Source organism: Culex quinquefasciatus, chromosome 2 (assembly GCF_015732765.1).
Source record: "Culex quinquefasciatus strain JHB chromosome 2, VPISU_Cqui_1.0_pri_paternal, whole genome shotgun sequence".
NCBI lineage: Eukaryota > Metazoa > Arthropoda > Insecta > Diptera > Culicidae > Culex > Culex quinquefasciatus.
The window spans coordinates 52,608,904-52,629,845 of record NC_051862.1 but is presented as its reverse complement, the minus strand read 5'-3'; the positions used below and the strand labels follow the sequence as shown (position 1 = coordinate 52,629,845).

Genomic DNA, 20,942 nt, shown 5'->3' with positions numbered 1-20,942 from the left:
TCCGCAGATTACGATAAGATAATGTCATCAGAAGTGTTATAAAGGCAAGTTTCTTATAAAAAATATGTATTGTTCATTTAACCCCTGGCAAACGGACTAGCACCGTTGGTCAACAAATGGTAAACTCCACTAGCCAGCCCAATGTTGGACGGTTCGCCTCCCATGTTTCGGTTCGCTCCACTCGAGACGCAGTTGTTGTTTAGGATCTGGTCAAAGTTCTGGCATCGAACCGAGTTGAACCGACTGGGATTAGTTCGCAGCGATTCCGTGAAGAATTCCCATGCACGGCTGTGTGCGCAAGCACCGCTAATATCTACGCCACATCCGGGCTGAGTTCGTCCACCGTTCGGGTAGAACGAGGCCTGCCCGATGGGCAAGTCAAAGCCCAGCAGTCCGGCGTTCGTGTGGATGACCTCGACGTACTGTGCGTCCGTTGGAGCGACACGTTCATTGGGAGCGTCGATCGAGAACAGGGGCAAAGCCGGATCAAGAGCGATTACTGAGTGCAGACGACCTCGGGTAACACGCTTACCAGCGATACCCGCCGTATGTCCTCCCAAACTGTGTCCCACGATGTAGATGTTGTTAAATGAAAGTCCGTTCTGGTTCAGGAAGTCCACAAAGTTGGCCACCGTCTGACCGACGGCGTTGATGTGGTTTCGGGCCGTGATATAGTTCGGATTTTGTGCACCTGCGCCCCAATCGACCACGATCACGTTCATGTCGGCACGATCCAGGTATGCATCTCGAATGTTCGTATTGACAGGAGATCCACCGTTGTTGTTCCAACCGTGGATAATGAATCGCGTTTGACGACCGGCGTTCCAGTTGGGACCCAGCGATCCGGCGTTACCCAGCTGAATCACGTGTCCTGCGTTACGATTGTTACGCGTGAACAACCGGAAGATGGTATCGGTAGCGGCGTTGAAGTGCGGCTCCGGCTCCTCCAGTCCAGCTAGTCCGTAAGGGTCGGTGTTTACCAGATGGAGGTGGCCATTTGCGTCCGGAACCAAGGCCCACTCGTCTGAGTGGACATGTTCCTCGCCAATCTCTTCCACGGGGAACTCATCGACGGGGAAAGCGTTTGCTAGAAATAAATCTTGAATCAATATGATGGAGTCTTGCTGAAATGAACTAGATCTTTACCCAAAGCAAACACGCAGAGCGATACCAGCAGGACCTTCATGGCTTGCGATCTATCGTAGAATTTGACGAGATTTTGTGTTTTGCTCGAGATTAAATAGGTTTTTGGGTGATTTGTTGATATCTAATCGGTCATTTGGGTTGGAGTAGATTAATTATAATTGAATATGGGAAATACAATGCTCGTGAACAGCCGATATCGTTCGATTTTGATATTGTATCAAACATGTTTTTGGGGTAGAAACAAACACGGCAGAAATGCCAAATCGCTTGCGCATTTTTGCTATCAATCGAAATTTGAACTTATTTCTGTAAATCATCTAATGATGCTTTGTTAAAGTTTTGGTTCTGTGCAAATTTTTAATATCAAGGTCACCTTCTGATATAAAGTCCAGACGAAGTTTAGATTACCGATTATCGAGATTTCTAAAAAAGTGTCTACGTGGTTTATAATAAAACAACAATAACAACCGCCATTTTGGCCACCAATTTTGCCAAGGCTAATCGAGTCTGGACTGTATGTGTTTTTTGTCCTTTTTGTTGTAATTAAATTTCCAAGGCCTAAAGCTTTCATTCTGTTTTGATTCATTGACGATATATCGCCTCATGCATGCTCCAGTAATCTATTCCGAAACACGTGTTGACTGTCCCCAGTACCGTACTGGAAGATTAATGGACGCGACAAACAGTCCAAATCACGCGCACGCATTGTTGATTTCCTGTTGATCAAATTGTAGAATGTATAGTTCTCAATCGTATTAAGTCTAATCTGATTTCCTGAGATATCAAACTTGTGGATGATAAAGACGAGCCCACGCACTGTCTAATCGTATATAAGGGTTTGTCATTCCACTTCAGTTGATACTAGTGCTTCAAAATGTTTAAATCGATCCTTGTAACTGTTTTCGGCCTGCTGACCGTTGGTGAGTAGTTAGTTCATGGTGTTGTAATTGTTGAACTGAACAAGTTGTTTTCATCAGTTACGACCGCTCCTCTTGACCAGCTGGACCAGGACAAGTGGAGTCTCGTTCCGGATTCCAATGGACATCTGCACTTGGTCAACCTGAATCCGTACAGTGTCCCCGACCAACAGGAACCGGAGAAGTTGTTCATTCCAGCTTTTTTTTTTTTTTTTTTTTAATTTATATTTATTCAAATTTCTTTTTCATGTACATTCATTCAGTTAAAATATTATTGAGTGTCCAATCACAAACGATGACTTTTCACCTCAATTTTAAATACTAGCAACTTTCATTTATTCATGAAATATTGTAGCTTTCGCTATTCAGTGATTTCAAATGTAGGAGGTCCTACATGTACAAAAGGGAAAAGGGATACCTTAAAACTAACTTATAAACTATATAAAGAGCGGATCAATGCAGCTGAAGACTGCAATGATTTTTGTCGAAATGCATCAATTATCTTATTGGACATAACATCCAAAGTGTCAACTTCGGCTAATTGATGAAGTTCACTGGTGCTGAACCAGGGAGGAAGTTTCAGAATCATTTTCAGAATTTTGTTCTGAATCCTCTGAAGTTTTTCTTCCTGGTTAAGCAACAGCTTGTCCAGATCGGCACAGCATAAAGCATGGCAGGTCTGAAAATTTGTTTATAAATTAACAGTTTATTCTTGAGACAAAGTCTAGAATTCCTGTTTATAAGTGGATACAAACATTTAATATATTTGTTACATTTAACCTGGATACTTTCAATGTGATCCTTGTAAGTAAGGTTTTGTCAAAACCAAGTCCAAGATATTTCACTTGATCCTCCCACTTTAAATTTACCTCATTCATCTTTATAATGTGATGACTTTTGGTTTAAGAAAATCAGCCCTTGGTTTGTGAGGGAAAATAATAAGTTGAGTTTTGCAGCATTTGGAGTAATTTTCCATTCTTTCAAATAAGAATTGAAAATATCCAAGCTTTTTGTAATCTTCTTGTGATGACACGAAGGCTTCTGCCTTTGGCGGAGATGCTTGTGTCATCAGCAAAAAGTGATTTCTGACATCCTGGGGGCAAATCAGGCAAGTCAGAAGTAAAAATATTGTATAAAATTGGACCCAAAATGCTTCCTTGAGGGACGCCAGCACGTACAGGTAGTTGATCAGATTTGCTATTCTGATAACATACCTGCAGAGTACGATCCGTCAAATAATTTTGAATAATTTTCACGATATAAATCGGAAAATTAAACCTTTTCAATTTCGCAATCAAACCTTTATGCCAAACACTGTCAAATGCTTTTTCTATGTCTAGAAGAGCAGCGCCAGTAGAATAGCCCTCAGATTTGTTGCTTCGAATTAAATTTGAAACTCTCAACAACTGATGAGTAGTTGAATGCCCAAGGCGAAATCCAAACTGCTCATCAGCGAAAATTGAATTTTCATTAATGTGCGTCATCATTCTATTAAGAATTATTCTTTCGAATAATTTACTAATAGATGAAAGCAAACTAATGGGCCGATAGCTTGAGGCTTCAGCAGGATTTTTATCCGGTTTCAAAATCGGAATTACTTTGGCATTTTTCCAACTACTGGGAAAATATGCCAAATCAAAACATTTGTTGAAAATTTTGACCAAGCTACTTAAAGTTGCTTCTGGTAATTTTTAATTAAAATGTAAAAAATGCCATCCTCACCAGGAGCTTTCATATTTTTAAATTTTTTGATAATAGATTTTATTTCATTCAGATCCGTATTAAAAACTTCATCTGATGAAAATTCTTGTTCAACAATATTCTGAAATTCTATTGAAATTTGATTTTCAATAGGACTCAAAACATTCAAGTTGAAATTATGAGCACTCTCAAACTGCTGAGCAAGTTTTTGAGCTTTTTCCCATTAGTTAATAGAATATTATCACCATCTTTTAAAGAAGGGATTGGTTTTGAGGTTTCTTAAGAACCTTTGAAAGTTTCCAAAAAGGTTTGGAATAAGGTTTAATTTGTTCGACATCTCTTGCGAACTTTTCATTTCGCAGGAGAGTGAATCTGTGGTCAATAACCTTTTGCAAATCTTTTGAATTCGCTTCAGTGCAGGATCACGAGAACGTTGATACTGTCTTCGGCGAACATTTTCAGACGAATCAAAAGCTGAAGATCGTCATCAATAATGGGAGAATCAAATTTGACTTGGACTTTAGGAATAGCAATATTCCTAGCATCCAAAATTGCATTAGTTAAAGATTCCAAGGCTGAATCAATATCAGCTTTGGTTTCTAAAACAAAATCATGATTCAAATTATTCTCAATATGATGCTGATACCTGTCCCAATTAGCTTTGTGGTAATTAAACACAGAACTATTGGGTCTGGTAACTGCTTCATGAGAAAGTGAAAAAGTTACTGGAAGGTGATCAGAATCAAAATCAGCATGAGTCACTAAAGGACCACAATACTGACTTTGATTTGTCAAAACCAAATCAATTGTTGATGGATTTCTAACAGAAGAAAAGCAAGTTGGTCCATTCGGGTATAATACCGAATAAAGACCAGAAGTGCAATCTCTGAACAGAATTTTACCATTGGAATTTACTTTTGAATTATTCCAAGATTGGTGTTTGGCATTAAAATCACCGATGATCAAAAATCGAGATCTATGCCGAGTAAGTTTATTCAAATCCCCTTTGAAATAATTTTTATTTTCCCAGTGCATTGGAATGGCAAATATGCAGCTGCAATCATAATTTTCCCAAAAGAAGTTTCAAGTTCAATGCCCAAACTTTCAATAACTTTTAACTTAAAGTCACGTAACGTGCTATAAGTCATACTACGGTGGATAACTATTGCAACTCCACCGCCATTTCGATTCATTCGGTTATTAGTTATAACTTTATAATCTGGATCACTTTTCAAATAAGTGCCAGTTTTTAAAAATGTTTCGGTTATAACAGCAACATGCACGTTATGAACTCGTAAAAGTTGAAAAATTCATTTTCTTTCGCTTTTAAAGAGCGAGCATTAAAATTCATAATATTGATGGAATTACTTAGATCCATGATTAAACTTCAGGGTAAGAACAACATCATTCGCAAATTTTAATCCAATCTGGATTGCTTCCATCATGGATGTAGCATTACTCATTGTTTGAATCAAACCAAACAGTGAGTTTTGCAAAAAAGTCATTTTTTCAAACGTAACATCGCCGAGATCAGAAGATCCCAAAGCGTTGCCAGCAGAAAAATTTTCAAATGAGATTTGAGGTACCTGCCGCGTTTCAGAAAGATTGGTAGAGGATTTAAAATTCGTGGATGAACCCGAAACGACGTTAGCATAAGAAATGCCATTGTTGTTACCTAACTTTTCCACGGTAGGGGTATTTCTAGAATTGTTCGAGTGAGACAGCACGAACGTTTGATTTAAAGATGCAGGTACAACCTGACTTTGAGAAAATTTCGGTTTGGATTTCGGCTGATGCTTAGCACGAGAATCCAAAACCTTTTTCTGATGGGGCAATCCCAGAAATTTGATTTGTGATTTCCACCACAATTTGCACATTTAAATTGGGTGACTTCTTTCACGGGACAATTGTCCTTGTCGTGAGAAGAATCCCCGCAAACCATGCATTTTGGAACCATGGCGCAATGATCAGTACCGTGACCGAATGCCTGGCAACGCCGGCACTGGGTCAGATTCTGGCCATTACCGCCATGTTTCTTAAAATGCTCCCACTTTACCCGTACATGGAACAAAAACTGAACTTTGTCCAAAAGTTTCAAATTGTTGATTTCATTTCTGTTGAAATGAATCAGATAAAATTGTGAAGTCAAACCAAAGCGAGAAATATTCCCGTTTGATTTTTTCTTCATTGGTATTACTTGGGATGGGGCAAAGCCAAGCAACACCTTAAGTTCGTTTTTGATCTCATCCACCGACAAGTCGTTGGAGAGACCTTTCAAGACCGCCTTGAATGGCCGAGCATTCTTGGTCTCATACGTGTAGAAATTGTGTTTGTGGTTTTCAAATAACCAACAAAAGTTTGGTGATCTTGTAAAGATTCCGTCAACAAGCGACATTCTCCTCTTCGACCAAGCTGGAACGAAACTTTCAAATTGCAAGTTTCCTTGCAATTCTTCAGTTGCGTTCGAAAGCTGGCCAAATCTGAGACGGAAGTCACTACAATTGGCGGAGCCTTTACTCGTTTCTCGACGGCAGAAGGCTCAGTACGAGGAGAAGGTTCCTTGTCATCAGTTTCGGATAAAACACCGAAACTGTTTGTCAATGGAATTGGAGGATTGACCTCACATTCAGAATCAGAATCAGACCTCAGAAGAGGCTGTTTTCTTTTTCTGTTTCCGTTAGCCGGTTTAGCGTTCAAACGCTTCACCGACGTAACGACCAAATCTTCAGAAGATTTGCGTTTACCTTTGTTTTGACGCATTTTGCAAGCAAAGTTCTCTTAAAAAGATGGCTTCGTTTGTAAAATACAACAAAATTTCAGGTGGGGTTAGTCTTGAAAAGACTGTTTAGAATTTTGGAAAATAGCTCAGGTAGTCTTTAAAAAGACTGTGAATTTTGTTTTGAAATAACTCTGAGCTTAGGTAGTAAAAAATACCGCAGCTCTAGTGTCCGTTCACCACGAAGGTTCGCAAGACACTGATGTTCATTCCAGCTCAGGATACCATTTTCCGGTTGTACACACGTTCGAACCCGCTTGCACCCCAGGTTCTCGTCCTGAACAACGCTGACTCAATATTTGCCTCCAACTTCAATCCTTCTCTGCAAACGCGATTTATAATTCATGGATGGAACAACGACGGTTTCTCCGAGGTAAATACAATCCTGACGAACGCCTGGCTGACCCGGGGAGATTTTAACGTGATAACCGTTGATTGGGGAGTTGGTGCACTGACCATCAACTATATCGCCGCACGGAGACGTGTTCAGATGGTTGGTTCCGTGGTGTCCACGTTCATCAGCTTCCTCGAATCGACCACTGGTGTTGCTCCCAACAGTATCAGCATTGCGGGTCACAGTCTGGGAGCTCACGCCGCTGGAAATGCTGGCTTCTACCAGCAAAACAGGTTGAACACGATCTTCGGTATGGACCCGGCTTTGCCGCTGTTTTCGCTGGAGAGCTCCGATCGTATTCACGATTCAGATGCGCAGTATGTTGAAACAATCCACACCAACGCCGGACTGCTGGGCTTTGATATACCGTTGGGAAGAGCATCGTTCTACCCAAATGGAGGTCGTACCCAGCCGGGTTGTGGCATTGACATCACTGGAGCTTGTGCCCATGGGCGGGCTTACGAGTTCCTCGCAGAATCTATCGTCTCCGGTGGATTCTCGTCGGTTCCTTGTCAGAACTACCAGCAGATCCTGGGGAACAACTGCGTTATCAACGGACCTAGCCGTTCCATGGGTGGTGAGCCGTCGAACCAGGTAGCTGGAGCGCAGGGAGTTTACACGTTGAGCACACGGGCCGCAAGTCCGTTTTCAATGGGGTAGAACCATTCATTGGTGATCTTTTTAAGCTAATCAAGTGTAGGAGTAAATATACATTGGTTTTTGTTTTAAATCTAGTCGAAAATTGCTTGTTAACAAAATAATACTGGTTTTTAATTGCCAACATTTCAATACTCTAGTTAAACGTTATTTCGGAAATCTTCGAGAGTAAAATGGCCACGGTATTTTTGAGCGGTTTTTGGTAACAAAGAGAGTTAGTCTGGACTAGAGGTTGGCCAAACCGCTACCTTTTAGGAGCCGCTCATTTTCGCTCGCTCTTTAAAATGAGCCGCTCTTTTGAACGGCTCTTTCGCTCATTTTCACAAATTTGGTTGGAAAGACTACTTTAAACAATGGTGTGATTTTTTATGTTTTTTATTAGACTTTATAAGACATTATTAGGAGTATATAGAAAGAGGTTTGGGTGGCCTCTCCATTCAAGCCTTTGGACTCCTCGGCTCGAGCAGAAACATGCAATAGAGACCACAAAAGACCTGGGGGTTGTTAATGTGGATGGTTTGATTTCTGTATTTGTTTATAGACATTATTTAAAAAAAAGCTAAAAACGAGAAGATTCGCTTCAAAACATAGGTCTAAACATTCGAATAATTCGTAAGGAAAGCATCTAAACTTAAATCTAGAGTTTTGGAGAAAAATGCTATGAATTTAAAAAAAAATGCGTTAAAAAAATAATCATCGGATAATGTTCTGCGAACTTATTTAATCAAAAAGTCTATAAATGCCAAAGTTAAATCGGGCAAGTCATACACCATACCGTTTGAAAACTTAAAAATCGATGTGACGCCTATATCATAATGACTTCTGTTTAGGAAATTCCCTGCGAACGTCACATCGATTTTACTGGAACACTCAATAATTGGCCACCAATTGTCAACAACAACAAGAAGTAGCCCCAATAAACCGATATCAAATTCCAATAAATCATGTATTCTACCAAATCGCTCGTTTTATTTCCTTTATCGCAGATTCGTTTAGCTCCTGTTGACGACAAGAATACAAAAAAAAATGGTTTGTTTTGTTCAGTTTATTAGCTTAAATTAAAGATCTGGTATCACTGGGTCTAACCCAACGAGAACGGACTTGCGGCCCGCGTGCTCAACGTGTAAACTCCCTGCGCTCCAGCTACCTGGTTCGACGGCTCACCACCCATGGGACGGCTAGGTCCGTTGATAACGCAGTTGTTCTCCAGGATCTGCTGGTAGTTCTGACAAGGGATCGACGTGAAACCACCAGAGATAATGGACTCCGCGAGGAACTCGAATGCCCGCCCATGGGCACAAGCTCCGGTGATGTCAATGCCACATCCTGGCTGAGTACGACCTCCATTCGGGTAGAACGAAGCACGCCCCAATGGGAGATCGAAGCCCAGCAGTCCGGCGTTGGTGTGGATTGTTTCAACATACTGCGCATCTGAACCGTGAATACGATCGGAGCTCTCCAGCGAAAACAGCGGCAAAGCCGGGTCCATACCGAAGATCGTGTTCAGCCTGTTTTGCTGGTAGAAGCCAGCATTTCCAGCGGCGTGAGCTCCCAGACTGTGACCCGCAATGTAGACGCTGTTGGGGGACAATCCGCTGGTTGACTCGAGGAAGCTGATGAACGTGGACACCACGGAACCAACCAGCTGTACTCGGCCTCGTGCATTGATATAGTTGGCGGTTTGCGCTCCAACTCCCCAATCAACGGTGATTACGTTGAAGTCTCCACGGGTCAGCCAGGCGTTCGTCAGGATGGTGTTGACCTCGGAGAAACCGTCGTTGTTCCAGCCGTGGATGATGAACCGCGTTGGGCGGGCCGGATTAAAGTCCGAGGCTGTTACTGAGGCAGGGTTGTTCAGGACGAGAACCTGGGGTGCAAGCGGGTTCGATCGTGTGTACAACCGGAAAATGGTATCCTGAGCTGGAATGAACAGCTTTTCCGGTTCCTGTTGGTCGGGAACACTGTACGGATTCAGGTTGACCAAGTGCAGATGTCCATTGGAATCCGGAACGAGACTCCACTTGTCCTGGTCCAGCTGATCCAGAGGAGCAGCCGTGGCTGTTGGAAACGAAATCTAGCTTAGTTCAGCGAAACCAGTAACATGAATCAACTACTCACCAACGACCAACAGTCCGAAAATAGCCACAAGAACCGATTTAACCATTTTGGGGCGCTAGAATCAACTGAAGTGGGCTGCCAATCCCTACAGTTAAGCCCTCTTATATACGATAAGGCTGTGGGCGGGTGCGCGTCCTTATCATTCCCGACTCTGGTTTTTTAATGGCAATCAGATTTTGGAGGAAATTTGATAAGAGCTTAGACGATTGAAAACTATGTTCGAAATTTGATCAGGAAATTCCAAGTCTATACAGTACGTGTCTGGGACTGAACCGTGTCCATTAATCTTCAGGTGGCTATTGTAGAGGATGTGAGCACGTGAGTCGCAATAAATGAATGAATTCTTCAGACAGATTGTTGTGATCAATAGGCTTGTTATGAATTTAGTTATATTTTTTAGTTTACAAAATTCTAAATGCTTGAAACTTACGATGATAACGTAGAAAGTCAAGTATCATCAACTTATACGACTCACCAGGTGCTTCACCAATGCTCTACCAATAGGGTATAGGAAAGTCTCGTGTGACTATCATGCAACGAGATTCCTGGTTCAATAAGCTCGTGATTGCTTTCTTCGCTCGGTATTAAATCATCTGCCGAGTGCAACCTAGTTATTTTTGCTAATTCTGTACCGCAGAGAAAGTTTCAAACTATTTGACCAAGTTTGAGCTTAATCGCGCGGTTTCAAGTGTCCGGTAGACAGTACGACACCACTTGAAACTGCCTCTAGTGGCTAAGCGAGAGATAAGACTCGGCCCATTCCGGGGGATTGTGCAGTGAGAATCTGCCCAAACGAATCTATTTAGCTTTTATTGATTGATTATCCGCTGTCGTAGGTAGTTGACGCGTAGAACGATAAGACCACGACGATGTTGTATAAATTGAAAGGATCGTCAAACAGACAGGACAAACAGTCTACGTTCGGCAATCTGCACGGTTACGATGAAGTTCGCGGTAGGTGTATTACTTTCGGTAGCGCTTGGAGCGCTCGCTGCTCCAACGGATCTACAACCAACGCTGGTTCGAGACGAAGCTGGAAACCTGCACCTTGTCAACCCGGACCCGTACACCGTGGTTGATGCCGAGATGGAACCACTATTTAACGCTGAGTCCGACATTGTGTTTCGGTTGTTCACCCGGCAGAATCCCGTTCATGGACAGGTGTTGGAGTGGAACAACCCGGCATCGGTACTGAACTCCAACTTCAATCCGGGCAATCCGACTCGGTTCACCATTCACGGCTGGAACGGTGACGGAACTTCAGGACTTCACTCGAACATTCGTGAAAACTACTTCACCGTTGGAGAATTCAACGTGATCAATGTCGATTGGGGAGCAGGTGCTCAGACCATCAACTACATCACCGCCAGAAATCGCGTGGCATCCGTTGGAGACATCATGTCCCGAATGGTCGACACGCTGGTTTCCGCCACCGGTATCTCCCGAAACTCCATCAACCTAGTCGGGCACAGCTTGGGAGCGCACGCTGCCGGAGTTGCGGGTCGCATGCAAAACGGTCAACTCAACACCGTCGTCGGACTAGATCCCGCAGGACCGCTGTTCTCCCTCAGTGACAACGACATCCTGCAGCCATCGGACGCCCAGTACGTGGAAGCGGTCTTTTCAGCAGCTGGTTCGCTCGGATTCGATCTCCCACTGGGAGATTCGAACTTTTACCCGAACGGAGGACGGTCACAGCCGGGTTGTGGCATCGACATTACCGGAAGTTGTGCGCACTCGCGTGCTCACGCACTGTTTGCGGAGTCCGTTTCGACGACGGTAGGATTCCGGGCGACCCGGTGCGCATCGCACAGTGAACTCGTGGGCGGAGGATGCACGTCCAGTGGGCCGGATGCCCTGATGGGTGGTGAACCGTCGAACCACGGACGGGGAGTGAACGGAATCTTCCGGTTTAGCACCAATTCGAACACGCCGTTTGCTCAGGGTTAGATGAGAAGGGGTGCTTTATGGGTGATTGTGGTGTGAGATGAGAGGTGTATGAGAGTGCGTGATCGATTAGAATAAAGATAGTTATTGTACAGAACAGTATTAAATGGACGGGTTGTTTTATTACGTGTCTAGTTGTGATTATTGTCTAGTTCTGCATTGGCGTTTTTTTTAAAGAATGTATGACAAAAGGTCGAATGCCAAAAGGTCGAATGGACAAAAGGTCGAATGGACAAAATGTCGAAGGGACCATCCATAAACCACGTGGACACTTTAGGGGGTACCGCGATTGTCCACGATCCATACAAAAAGTTTTTTTTTGTATGGACAATTGTCAACGAAGGGGGGGGGGGGGTAATAGATTCCCAAAAAAGTGTCCACGTGGTTTATGGATGGTCCCGAAAGGACAAAAGGTCGAATTTAAAAAAAATATTTTACAAAACAAAACTTTTGATGTGACCCGAAATACACAAATACTGAAAAGCAGCTATGGAAAGGTGATTTGAACGTTTTTCTTTAATTTCACTTCTATATTCTTATAAATTTATAATTCTTCTGAATAATAACTTGCCCCGGATTGTTGGAGACTTTTGAATGGGTGAGAGGGGGAAGGCTAGAGGGGATTTATCTTAAAAAATATAAATCGATTTTTTTTTTCGATTTTTTTATACATGCAGCTACATGTATGTTTTTGAAGTCATATTTTTCTTAGGATCTTGACCATGGAAGGTAGATTGAAAATGGATAGAAAACTTGCAACAATATTTAAGAAGCAATACTTTTTCATTTTTCGAAACTCTTTAAATTTTAAAAAATATAAAAGTCTCTCAAATATTAAAAAAAAAAATTATTAGCAAAATAAAAACTTACAACATATTTTTGAAGAAGTATTTTTAAAAAGAACCGCTAATATTTGAGAGAATGGAAAAATTCACAAAATCAATACGACAGTCAAGAATAGGGTTTTAAAAATAAAATAAAACCATAAAAAAATATTTAGAGGTTGACTGCTCATATTTGAAAGCATGGAAAAACTCACAAAATCATTACGACATTCAAGAATAGGTTGTTCAAAAAAAAAACTTAACAAATATTATAGAAGTCGACCTTTATTTAAAAGAACTGCTCATGTTTGAAAGAATGGAAAAACTCACAAAATTATTACGACAAACAAGAAAAGGTTGTTTTTAAAAATAAATACTTGAAAAATATTTTAGAAGTCGAACTTATTTTGTAAGAACTGCTAGATTTTGAAAGAATGGAAATCTTCTCAGAAAAAGTTTTGGAAGTAATTCTGTTTATTTGAGAAAATATTCATTGATAGGAAAGATGGATAAACCAAGGATTAACTCAAAGGAAAAATCAGATTTGTATTTTTATATTTTTTTTTAATTTTAATATTTTTTTCAAAGAATTTTTTAAAAGTTTATAATTATTTGTTTCATTTTTTCACATTCCACCTTTTGTCCTTTCGACGTTTTGTCCATTCGACCTTTTGTCCATTCTACCTTATGGCTTTCGACCTTTTGTCGCACATCCGTTTTTCAAATGCTTGTTCTTTTATGACTATCTAGAATATGTAGTAATAAATAACAAAAAATCACATTATACATTCTGATTTTTTAAAGAAATAAGTGATCAAGCATAAAATAGTACAATTAGAAGTGTATTTTTTAAATTAATTTTCTTCAACGAATAAATATAATTTTCAATTTGCAAGTTTGAAAAAAACCGAGCTACTGTTTGAAATATCAAACTGGAAACACGATTTTTAATTGAATGATGCGTGAAAGATAGAGAATAAATGAAATAATCGAGCTGTCAGGAATGAAGAGAATCGAAGTACAAGAATGCAGTTTGAAGAGGCTCAAGAATTCATCGGTAGATGGAGCAATATCAACATCGAGAAGATCGACAACCAGAGAGTCGACTATACTCACTATTTCTAAGTCTAAGAAAAATAAATAAAATGTTATTTGACATGGCACAAGACACAAACAATATTTAGAAATAAAAAAAAAACAAGGTCAACCTTTACGTCACTTTCAGGTGAGAACTCTACAAACTAGAAATATCACAATTTTTATTGCATTGAAAAATGTTCTCATAACTCCATCTTAACCCCTCGCGAACGGCGAAGCCGAGTTCGTCATCAGATGGAACACTCCGTTGACACCACGTCCCCTGTTCGACGGTTCTCCTCCCATCTTGGCGTACGGTCCACTGGAGGTGCATCGTCCCGACAAAATTTCCGCATAGTTGGCACACCGCATCGACAGGAAGTGATTCGCAGTGGATACCGACTCGGCAAACAGCTCGTTGACTCGCATGTGGGAGCAAACTCCGGCCAGATCAATGAGACATCCCGGCTGGGAACGGCCTCCGTTGGGGTAGAAGTTGGCGTGGCAAAGGGGTTCGTCAAACGCCAACAGTCCAGCATTGGTGTAGATAGCTTCCGTGTAGAGGGCGTCGTTCTCGGTTAGGATATCGGCTTGTCCTCGAGAGAACAGAGGTCCGGCGGGATCCAGCGCGATTACAGTGTTCAGCTGTCCCTCCTGACCCTTTCCGGCGTTACCGGCAGCGTGACCACCCAAGCTGAATCCGATAACGTTGATCAGGTCGCGCGACTGTCCTGTGGTGGCACGGATCACATCGATCACTCGGGACACGATCATTCCAACTCCACCGACACGGTTCCGGGCAGCGATGTAGTTGATGGTCTGCGCTCCCGCACCCCAATCTACGTTGATCACGTTGAAGTCTCCAACGCGCATGTAGTGATCCTTAATGACCCAGTGCAGCTCCGCATCCTGGCCCTCAACCCATCCGTGGATCAAGAAACGCGTCGGATGTGCCGGGTTGAAGTTGGAGTTCGAGATCGACGACGGATCGAACCAGTTGATGATCTGCGGATGAACTGGGTTGCGGCGAGTGTGTAGCCGGAACACGACGTCCATCTCCGGGTTGAAGTGTGGTTCGATCTCATACTCCTCGGTTGGGACTTGGACTGGATCGATGTTGACCATGTGCATGTGACCCTTTCCGTCCGGGATCAAGACCCACGGTTTGGGTTCTACCGGCAGAGAGTAACCTACAAAATCGCCATAAAATTCTTAATAACTGATCTCTGAAATAGCCTCAAAAAAAATCCTACCAATTGCGGCAAAGCCGAGCAAAACGGCCAGTGGTGCTGCGAGTTTCATGATGAAGGCACTAAAGGACTAACTCGGCTGGACGCGCAGGCGATCGCTTTTATAGATTCGCTAATCTTATCGTGCGCTGGTGATTTGCGTGTTTTGGCCCGGACGGGATTTGTTTGTTCCAAATTGAGCTCCCCATGACGGCTTGGTGGGAGGTATTCCACTGATTAGGATCACCTCCTACGAATGGTTGCGATATCAACACGATAAGGGATTTTCCTTTATTAGTCTTTGTTAGTCGAGAATGTTCTGGGTTTTATCCTGAATAAAATCAAATTTTCAGTTCAGTTTATTGGAAAAATTATTTCTTTTTCAAATATATACTTTTATAGGAATTTTGAAACCACATTTGTTTGATTAGAGAGATGCTTTAAACTTTAAATAATATTGGTGATAGCCTAATAAGATTAAGATCAGTATTTGCATCAACAAAGCTAAAATGATCTTATCTTTTTTTTAACAACTTGATCTATATCGTTTCTTTATTTTGTGAACATCTCTAATTTCGCATATCGATGGCAACGCATTTAATTTTCGATTTAGGGTAAAAGAATCTTTTCAGCCATTTGGCCATCGTATTAGAAAGCAAATGTCTCGCATTTTTATTCAATTTTCGTTTTATGTGTTTTCAATTTTAATAAAACTTACCGTCATCCTGGGAGAAACGGGACACATGAGGCGAAATGGGACAGCTGTTCTAGCCTTGTGATTGTACAAAATTTTTATGTTTTTATAACTTTCGGATAGAACAGACACAGAACATTTAAAATAGTGCATCGTTTTCAAAATTTCGAGTTATTAAGTGCTTTAAGAACGGCTGTCCCCTTTCAGTATCAGTTCGCCTCAGTTGACGATAGTTTTGAAAAAGTATTGGAAATGTATAAATCTGTAATGTTTAATTGTTGAAGTAAAATAAAGCGATCATGAAATGCCTTCACCAATAGCAAAAAATGACCAATTTACTTTAGTCTTTTCTTGACACCTTGCTGGTCTCCTTTGACAATTTGCGATTCCGTCGTGAAACTACTCACTTTTCCTGTCATTCTTGAACGACGAAATAGCCTACTTTTCTGTACCAAAAATAACAGAATCGAATAGCAACACTTTTCAAAATAAATGCTGAAAAGTAACACTTTTTAACACTCAAATGGGTGCTGAAAAGTTGAACTTTTCAGCACTTGTTTCGAAAAGTAACACTTTTCAACATTTTTTTTTGATTTAAACGATTTATTGACAAAATACATGAAAATTTGACTTAAAATTTCACTCAGTGTGTGTTTTTTGGAATTGCAAAAAATGTTGTATGGAACTCGTTGCGAAACTTGATTTTTTCAGCACTCTTCGTATTTATCCAACTCGGTGAACCTCGTTGGATAAATGTACGACTCGTGCTGAAAAAATCCTCTTTTTGCAACTTGTTGCATAAACTACTATTAAACAGCATGCATTTGTGGCTTCTGCATGGAACTAAAAAAATGTGATTTTTTAACTCCGTTTTTTAGTTTTACCAATTATAGATATTTATTTAACTTTTTCAAAATATTGTTTTTTTTTTATAAATTAAGTGTATTAAATTTTTTAATACATTTACACTTGCAAACCGCATTTGGTCTTTTCAATTACCAAGATATCATGGTCCACAAAAATATTGAAATCATTGGCACTGTTGAGACAGGCGGAAATTTCTCAACCGGGCACCGGTTCCGTCAGCAGGGTAAATAAAACTCTTTTATTCACCACATGCTACAAAACTGTAATTTTATTTACAAATTTATTACAGCTAACAACGTTCACAATAAACAATAAACTTACATTTACGGTGTCTTTTCGCAGCTACTTTCTTAGCTGCGCCCGTGCTCCCGCTTGCTCAGATTGTTTTCAACTTCTGATCGATTGCCAAGCGACAGCACGGGCACCAGTCAAAACGAAAACAAACACTAATACCAACGTAGTACGAGGGGATTGCTTCGGCCGTATGAGGGACGTGCTCCGTCGCAACAGGCACCCTCAAGTACTTTTTATTCAACACCTCGTTTATTTTTTAAGAAGCTGGACCAAAGCAAAGAAGGACCTTGAAAAAATAACACTGAACTCATTTTTTCTTGAAGAAGTTATCAGTTATGTTTCTTTTTTAATGTTGTCAAAACCTAAAGTTCCAAGCTCTACGAAAAGGAGAAATTCACATATAAACTCCCTGTATTCCTCGAGCTTGGGAGTGTAGTTGTTTTGAAGTACCGTCATCTGGGGCGAATCGGGACTACAGTCTGAATAGGAACGAGCACTTAAAGGTTTTAAATTTGGAAATGGATGTACACATTTTGTTGGTCTGAATCTGTTCTATCCGAAACCAATTAGAAAAATATTAATATTTTGCTCTAACATGGTTAAATCTGCTGTCCCAATTCGCCCCAGTTGACGGTACATACATTTTAAAATTGACTGAAATTTTAAAACTGACAGACATATGTAATTTAAATTTTATTTATGATGACAAATTTCTGCTTTTATCGTGATAAAATTGTAGGGCTAGTATCAAGCTCCTAAGGAAAAGGAGTTTAAGAGGTTATTCAGAATGGAGGAGCAAAGTTTCATTCAAAACAAACACAAAAATGTATACAAGAATGAAAATAGACAAGCATTTAGTTTTATTTTTCGTATTTTGCGCTGTAATATCCATTCTATCCTCTGGCAAACGGCGCTGCCGAATTGGTCATCAAATGATAAACTCCACTAACGCCACGTCCTCTGTTCGATGGTTCTCCTCCCATCTTGGCGTACGGTCCACTGGAAGTGCACCTTCCCGACAGGATCTCCGAATGATCAGCGCATCGCATCGACAGGAAGTGATTCGCGGTGGACACCGACTCGGCAAACAACTCATTTACCCGGTTGTGGGCACACACGCTGGTAATACAACCCGGCTGGGAACGTCCTCCGTTGGGGTAGAAGTTGGCATGGCAAAGAGGTTCATCGAACGCCAACAGTCCAGCGTTGGTGTAGATAGCTTCCGTGTAGATGGCGTCAGTATCGGTTAGGATGTCAGCTTGTCCTCGCGAAAACAGCGGACCGGCGGGGTCCAAAGCGATTACCGAGTTGAGCTGTCCATTTTGACCCTTGCCGGTGTTACCGGCGGCATGCGCTCCCAAACTGAATCCAATAACGTTGATCAAGTCACGCGACTGTCCGGAAGTGGCACGAATCACATCGATTACCCGCGACGTGATCATACCAACTCCGGCGACGCGGTTACGGGCTCCGATGTAGTTGATGGTCTGCGCTCCCGCGCCCCAATCCACGTTGATCACGTTGAAGTCTCCAACGCGCATGAAATGATCCTTGATGACCCAGTGCAGAGTCGCATCCTCACCTTCGATCCATCCGTGGATCAAAAATCGCGTTGGATTTTCCGGGTTGAAGTTGGAGTTCATAATCGACGAAGGGTCATCCCATCGGATCAGCTGCGGGTGAAGTGGGTTGCGTCGGGTGTACAGTCGGAACACGACGTCACTTTCCGGGTTGAAGTGTGGTTCAATCTCATCTTCTCCGGTTGGGATGTTCACTGGATCGATGTTGACGATGTGCAGATGACCTGCGCCGTCCGGGATGAGGGCCCACGGCTTCGGTTCGACCGGAAGTGAGTAGCCTAGTTAAAGTGTATTTTTTCTGGATCAATAATAACTTTAAAGTCAATTGACAAGCTCCGATCTCACCTGAGGCGGCCAAACCAACGAAAACTGCTACTGCAGCTGCGAGTTTCATTGTTACCGATAACGGACTAAATCGGCTGAATGGGTGGGCTTTCCGTTTTTATAGATTCACTAATCTTATCGTGGGTGATTTGAGCATTTTTGGCAAGGATATTGTGTTGATTTTAGTGTTTGCGTATTGAAAGAAACCCCTCGGCAGACTTTCGTTATCTTAATCGAGGTGACGTAGTAAGTTTCATGAACGTCACACATTTCCACCAAATCGGCTTTTAGTTACTGGATTGATACGCTTAAATCTTGTTCTAGTTTAAAGTTTTTTTGCATTCTATTTTATCGTTTTGGATCTTTGTAATTTGAAAAGACAAATATGTTCGGATCAGAAAAATAAATACCGCAAACCGTGGTTTCATTGATAGGTTTTCAATTTAATTTTCAAATATTGCTCAAGCTGTAAGACTTGTTTTAAGATATATATTAGGGTGAGTACGGATTTTGAGAAGTTCTCAGATCAAGTTCTGATGTGGTTCCCCTTGTTGGGCATACCCATAGGGACTCTCACGCCAAATTTCAGCTCATTTGGTTGAAAACTGGCTTGTCTCAAGCGAGTTCAAGTTTACATGGAATTTACTATGGGAAATTTTGAATTTTCGTTCATTCGCTCCTACAGGCCTGGGGGAAGCATGTAGAAACTTCTAGGATGGCCAGAAATGAGCGGAATCGTCTGGAGAACAACTTTCCCTAAGAGACTAGGTCGATTCGTTCAACCCCCATCGAGCTCAACGGCAATACATCCAGGGTTTTCGGAACCAACGGCTTTCCCCAGAAAAGCATCAAATTTTCCTTAGCATGCTATGAATTCTTGATATACACCGCGACGCCACATGTCAAACAGCTACCACGTGGACTAGCATCGCCTATAAAATATTACTTTTTATTACTTTTTGAACCATAGAATTCCAATTTATTGTGATCCTGATACTATTTAGCTGTATTCTAAACCTCCAAATAAGAAAAAAAATGTTATGGTGCAAATTTTACAATCACGTGGTAGCTGTTTGACACGTGGCGTCGCGGTTTTCATCAAGCATTCATAGCAAGCTAAGGAAAATTTGATGCTTTTCTGGGGAAAACCGTTGGTTCCGAAAACCCCGGATGTATTGCCGTTGAGCTCGATGGGGGTTGAACGAATCGACCTGGTCTCTTAGGGAAAGTTGTTCTCCAGACGATTCCGCTCATTCCTGGTCATCCTAGAAGTTTCTACATGTTTCCCCCAGGCCTGTAGGAGCGAATGAACGAAAATTCAAAATTTCCCATAGTAATTTCCATGTAAAATTGAACCCGCTTGAGACAAGCCAGTTTTCAACCAAATGAGCTGAAATTTGGCGTGAGAGTCCCTATGGGTATGCCCAACAAGGGGAACCACACCAGAACTTGATCTGAGAACTTCTCAAAATCCGTACCCACCCTAATATATATGTATATAGTTTTTTTTTATATTTGTACGTAAACGTTAATCTATTGCAAACTTTAATTCAGATTTTTGTACCCCCCTTTCAAAAAATCAAATTTAAAACTAGTATAATAATATGGTAATATGTTCATGTATTCATTGATATGTGGCAAATTTGTGACAAATCCATGTGATGATATAAAAAACATTTTGTAATACCTTTGCCTTATTTTTTTTTCAAAAATTGGACTTCAAATTTAGATTATTTCCAAAGAATATATTAAATTAGTAATATTTAAAATAAAGGTGTTTTCAGTAAATGCTCCCAATTTAGTATGAAATTATTCAGTTCAAATAACAAAACAAATAATGTAACTCAAATAAAGTTCGAATTACTAGCTCTTTGTACAATTGGGTTCTAAAATTAAACTTAAATTTGTGATATTATTGTTTACAACTATTATTAATAGTTGTAAACAATAATATCACAAATTTAAGTTTAATTTTAGAAACCAATTGTACAAAGAGCTAGTAATTCGAACTTTATTTGAGTTACATTATTTGTTTTTGCTCTATAATAGAGCTTATTTTTCTGAGTACAATGACCCTTTGAACGACCGCAAAGGCTTTATAATGGATTTTTTATTTTTTTTTCAAATTCACTTCATGGCCCTTCTTGACAGAAAAGGTCCAGCTCGTTCTAAGGGGATCATAGTTAATCCATCGAAAAAATGTTGTCTTGTAATTTTTTTGCATTAAAATGAAAAAAAGTGACCAGGAATGGTTTTTAATCGTGTTTAATAATGTACATAAAAATTTACATATGGTTTTAGTACCCAATTGAAAAAGTCATAGTCGATCGATCCTACATCATCTTCAAGATGAGTTCTGGATATCACTCGAGATATCACAGTATTCTAGCTTTTGTT

At 40.9% G+C, this 20,942-nt stretch overlaps 6 protein-coding genes across 6 annotated transcripts; 2 read left to right on the top strand and 4 right to left on the bottom strand.

The window, feature by feature from the left end:
* Nucleotides 1-49: 49 nt before the first annotated feature.
* On the bottom strand, nucleotides 50-1,232 carry LOC6035673 (pancreatic triacylglycerol lipase). Its single transcript, XM_001845755.2, has 2 exons — nucleotides 1,147-1,232; nucleotides 50-1,087 (listed from the first exon to the last, which is right to left on the bottom strand). The coding sequence occupies exons 1-2, from the start codon at nucleotides 1,184-1,186 to the stop codon at nucleotides 78-80; spliced, it is 1,050 nt and encodes a 349-aa protein (XP_001845807.2). The 5' UTR covers nucleotides 1,187-1,232; the 3' UTR covers nucleotides 50-77.
* A 764-nt stretch (nucleotides 1,233-1,996) lies between these two features.
* On the top strand, nucleotides 1,997-7,623 carry LOC6035672 (pancreatic triacylglycerol lipase). Its single transcript, XM_038250320.1, has 3 exons — nucleotides 1,997-2,066; nucleotides 2,124-2,260; nucleotides 6,737-7,623. The coding sequence occupies exons 1-3, from the start codon at nucleotides 2,021-2,023 to the stop codon at nucleotides 7,592-7,594; spliced, it is 1,041 nt and encodes a 346-aa protein (XP_038106248.1). The 5' UTR covers nucleotides 1,997-2,020; the 3' UTR covers nucleotides 7,595-7,623.
* Nucleotides 7,624-8,618: 995 nt separating this feature from the next.
* LOC6035671 (pancreatic lipase-related protein 2) lies at nucleotides 8,619-9,811 on the bottom strand. Its single transcript, XM_001845753.2, has 2 exons — nucleotides 9,710-9,811; nucleotides 8,619-9,649 (listed from the first exon to the last, which is right to left on the bottom strand). Exons 1-2 carry the CDS (start codon nucleotides 9,753-9,755, stop codon nucleotides 8,673-8,675), a joined length of 1,023 nt encoding a protein of 340 aa, XP_001845805.2. The 5' UTR covers nucleotides 9,756-9,811; the 3' UTR covers nucleotides 8,619-8,672.
* Nucleotides 9,812-10,600: 789 nt separating this feature from the next.
* LOC6035670 (pancreatic triacylglycerol lipase) lies at nucleotides 10,601-11,767 on the top strand. Its single transcript, XM_001845752.2, has one exon. The coding sequence runs from the start codon at nucleotides 10,652-10,654 to the stop codon at nucleotides 11,657-11,659; it is 1,008 nt and encodes a 335-aa protein (XP_001845804.2). The 5' UTR covers nucleotides 10,601-10,651; the 3' UTR covers nucleotides 11,660-11,767.
* Nucleotides 11,768-13,689: 1,922 nt separating this feature from the next.
* LOC6035669 (pancreatic triacylglycerol lipase) lies at nucleotides 13,690-14,897 on the bottom strand. The gene is made up of 2 exons (XM_001845751.2): nucleotides 14,811-14,897; nucleotides 13,690-14,747 (listed from the first exon to the last, which is right to left on the bottom strand). Exons 1-2 carry the CDS (start codon nucleotides 14,857-14,859, stop codon nucleotides 13,774-13,776), a joined length of 1,023 nt encoding a protein of 340 aa, XP_001845803.2. The 5' UTR covers nucleotides 14,860-14,897; the 3' UTR covers nucleotides 13,690-13,773.
* Nucleotides 14,898-17,475: 2,578 nt separating this feature from the next.
* LOC6035668 (pancreatic triacylglycerol lipase) lies at nucleotides 17,476-18,653 on the bottom strand. The gene is made up of 2 exons (XM_001845750.2): nucleotides 18,567-18,653; nucleotides 17,476-18,499 (listed from the first exon to the last, which is right to left on the bottom strand). Exons 1-2 carry the CDS (start codon nucleotides 18,613-18,615, stop codon nucleotides 17,535-17,537), a joined length of 1,014 nt encoding a protein of 337 aa, XP_001845802.2. The 5' UTR covers nucleotides 18,616-18,653; the 3' UTR covers nucleotides 17,476-17,534.
* Nucleotides 18,654-20,942: the final 2,289 nt, after the last annotated feature.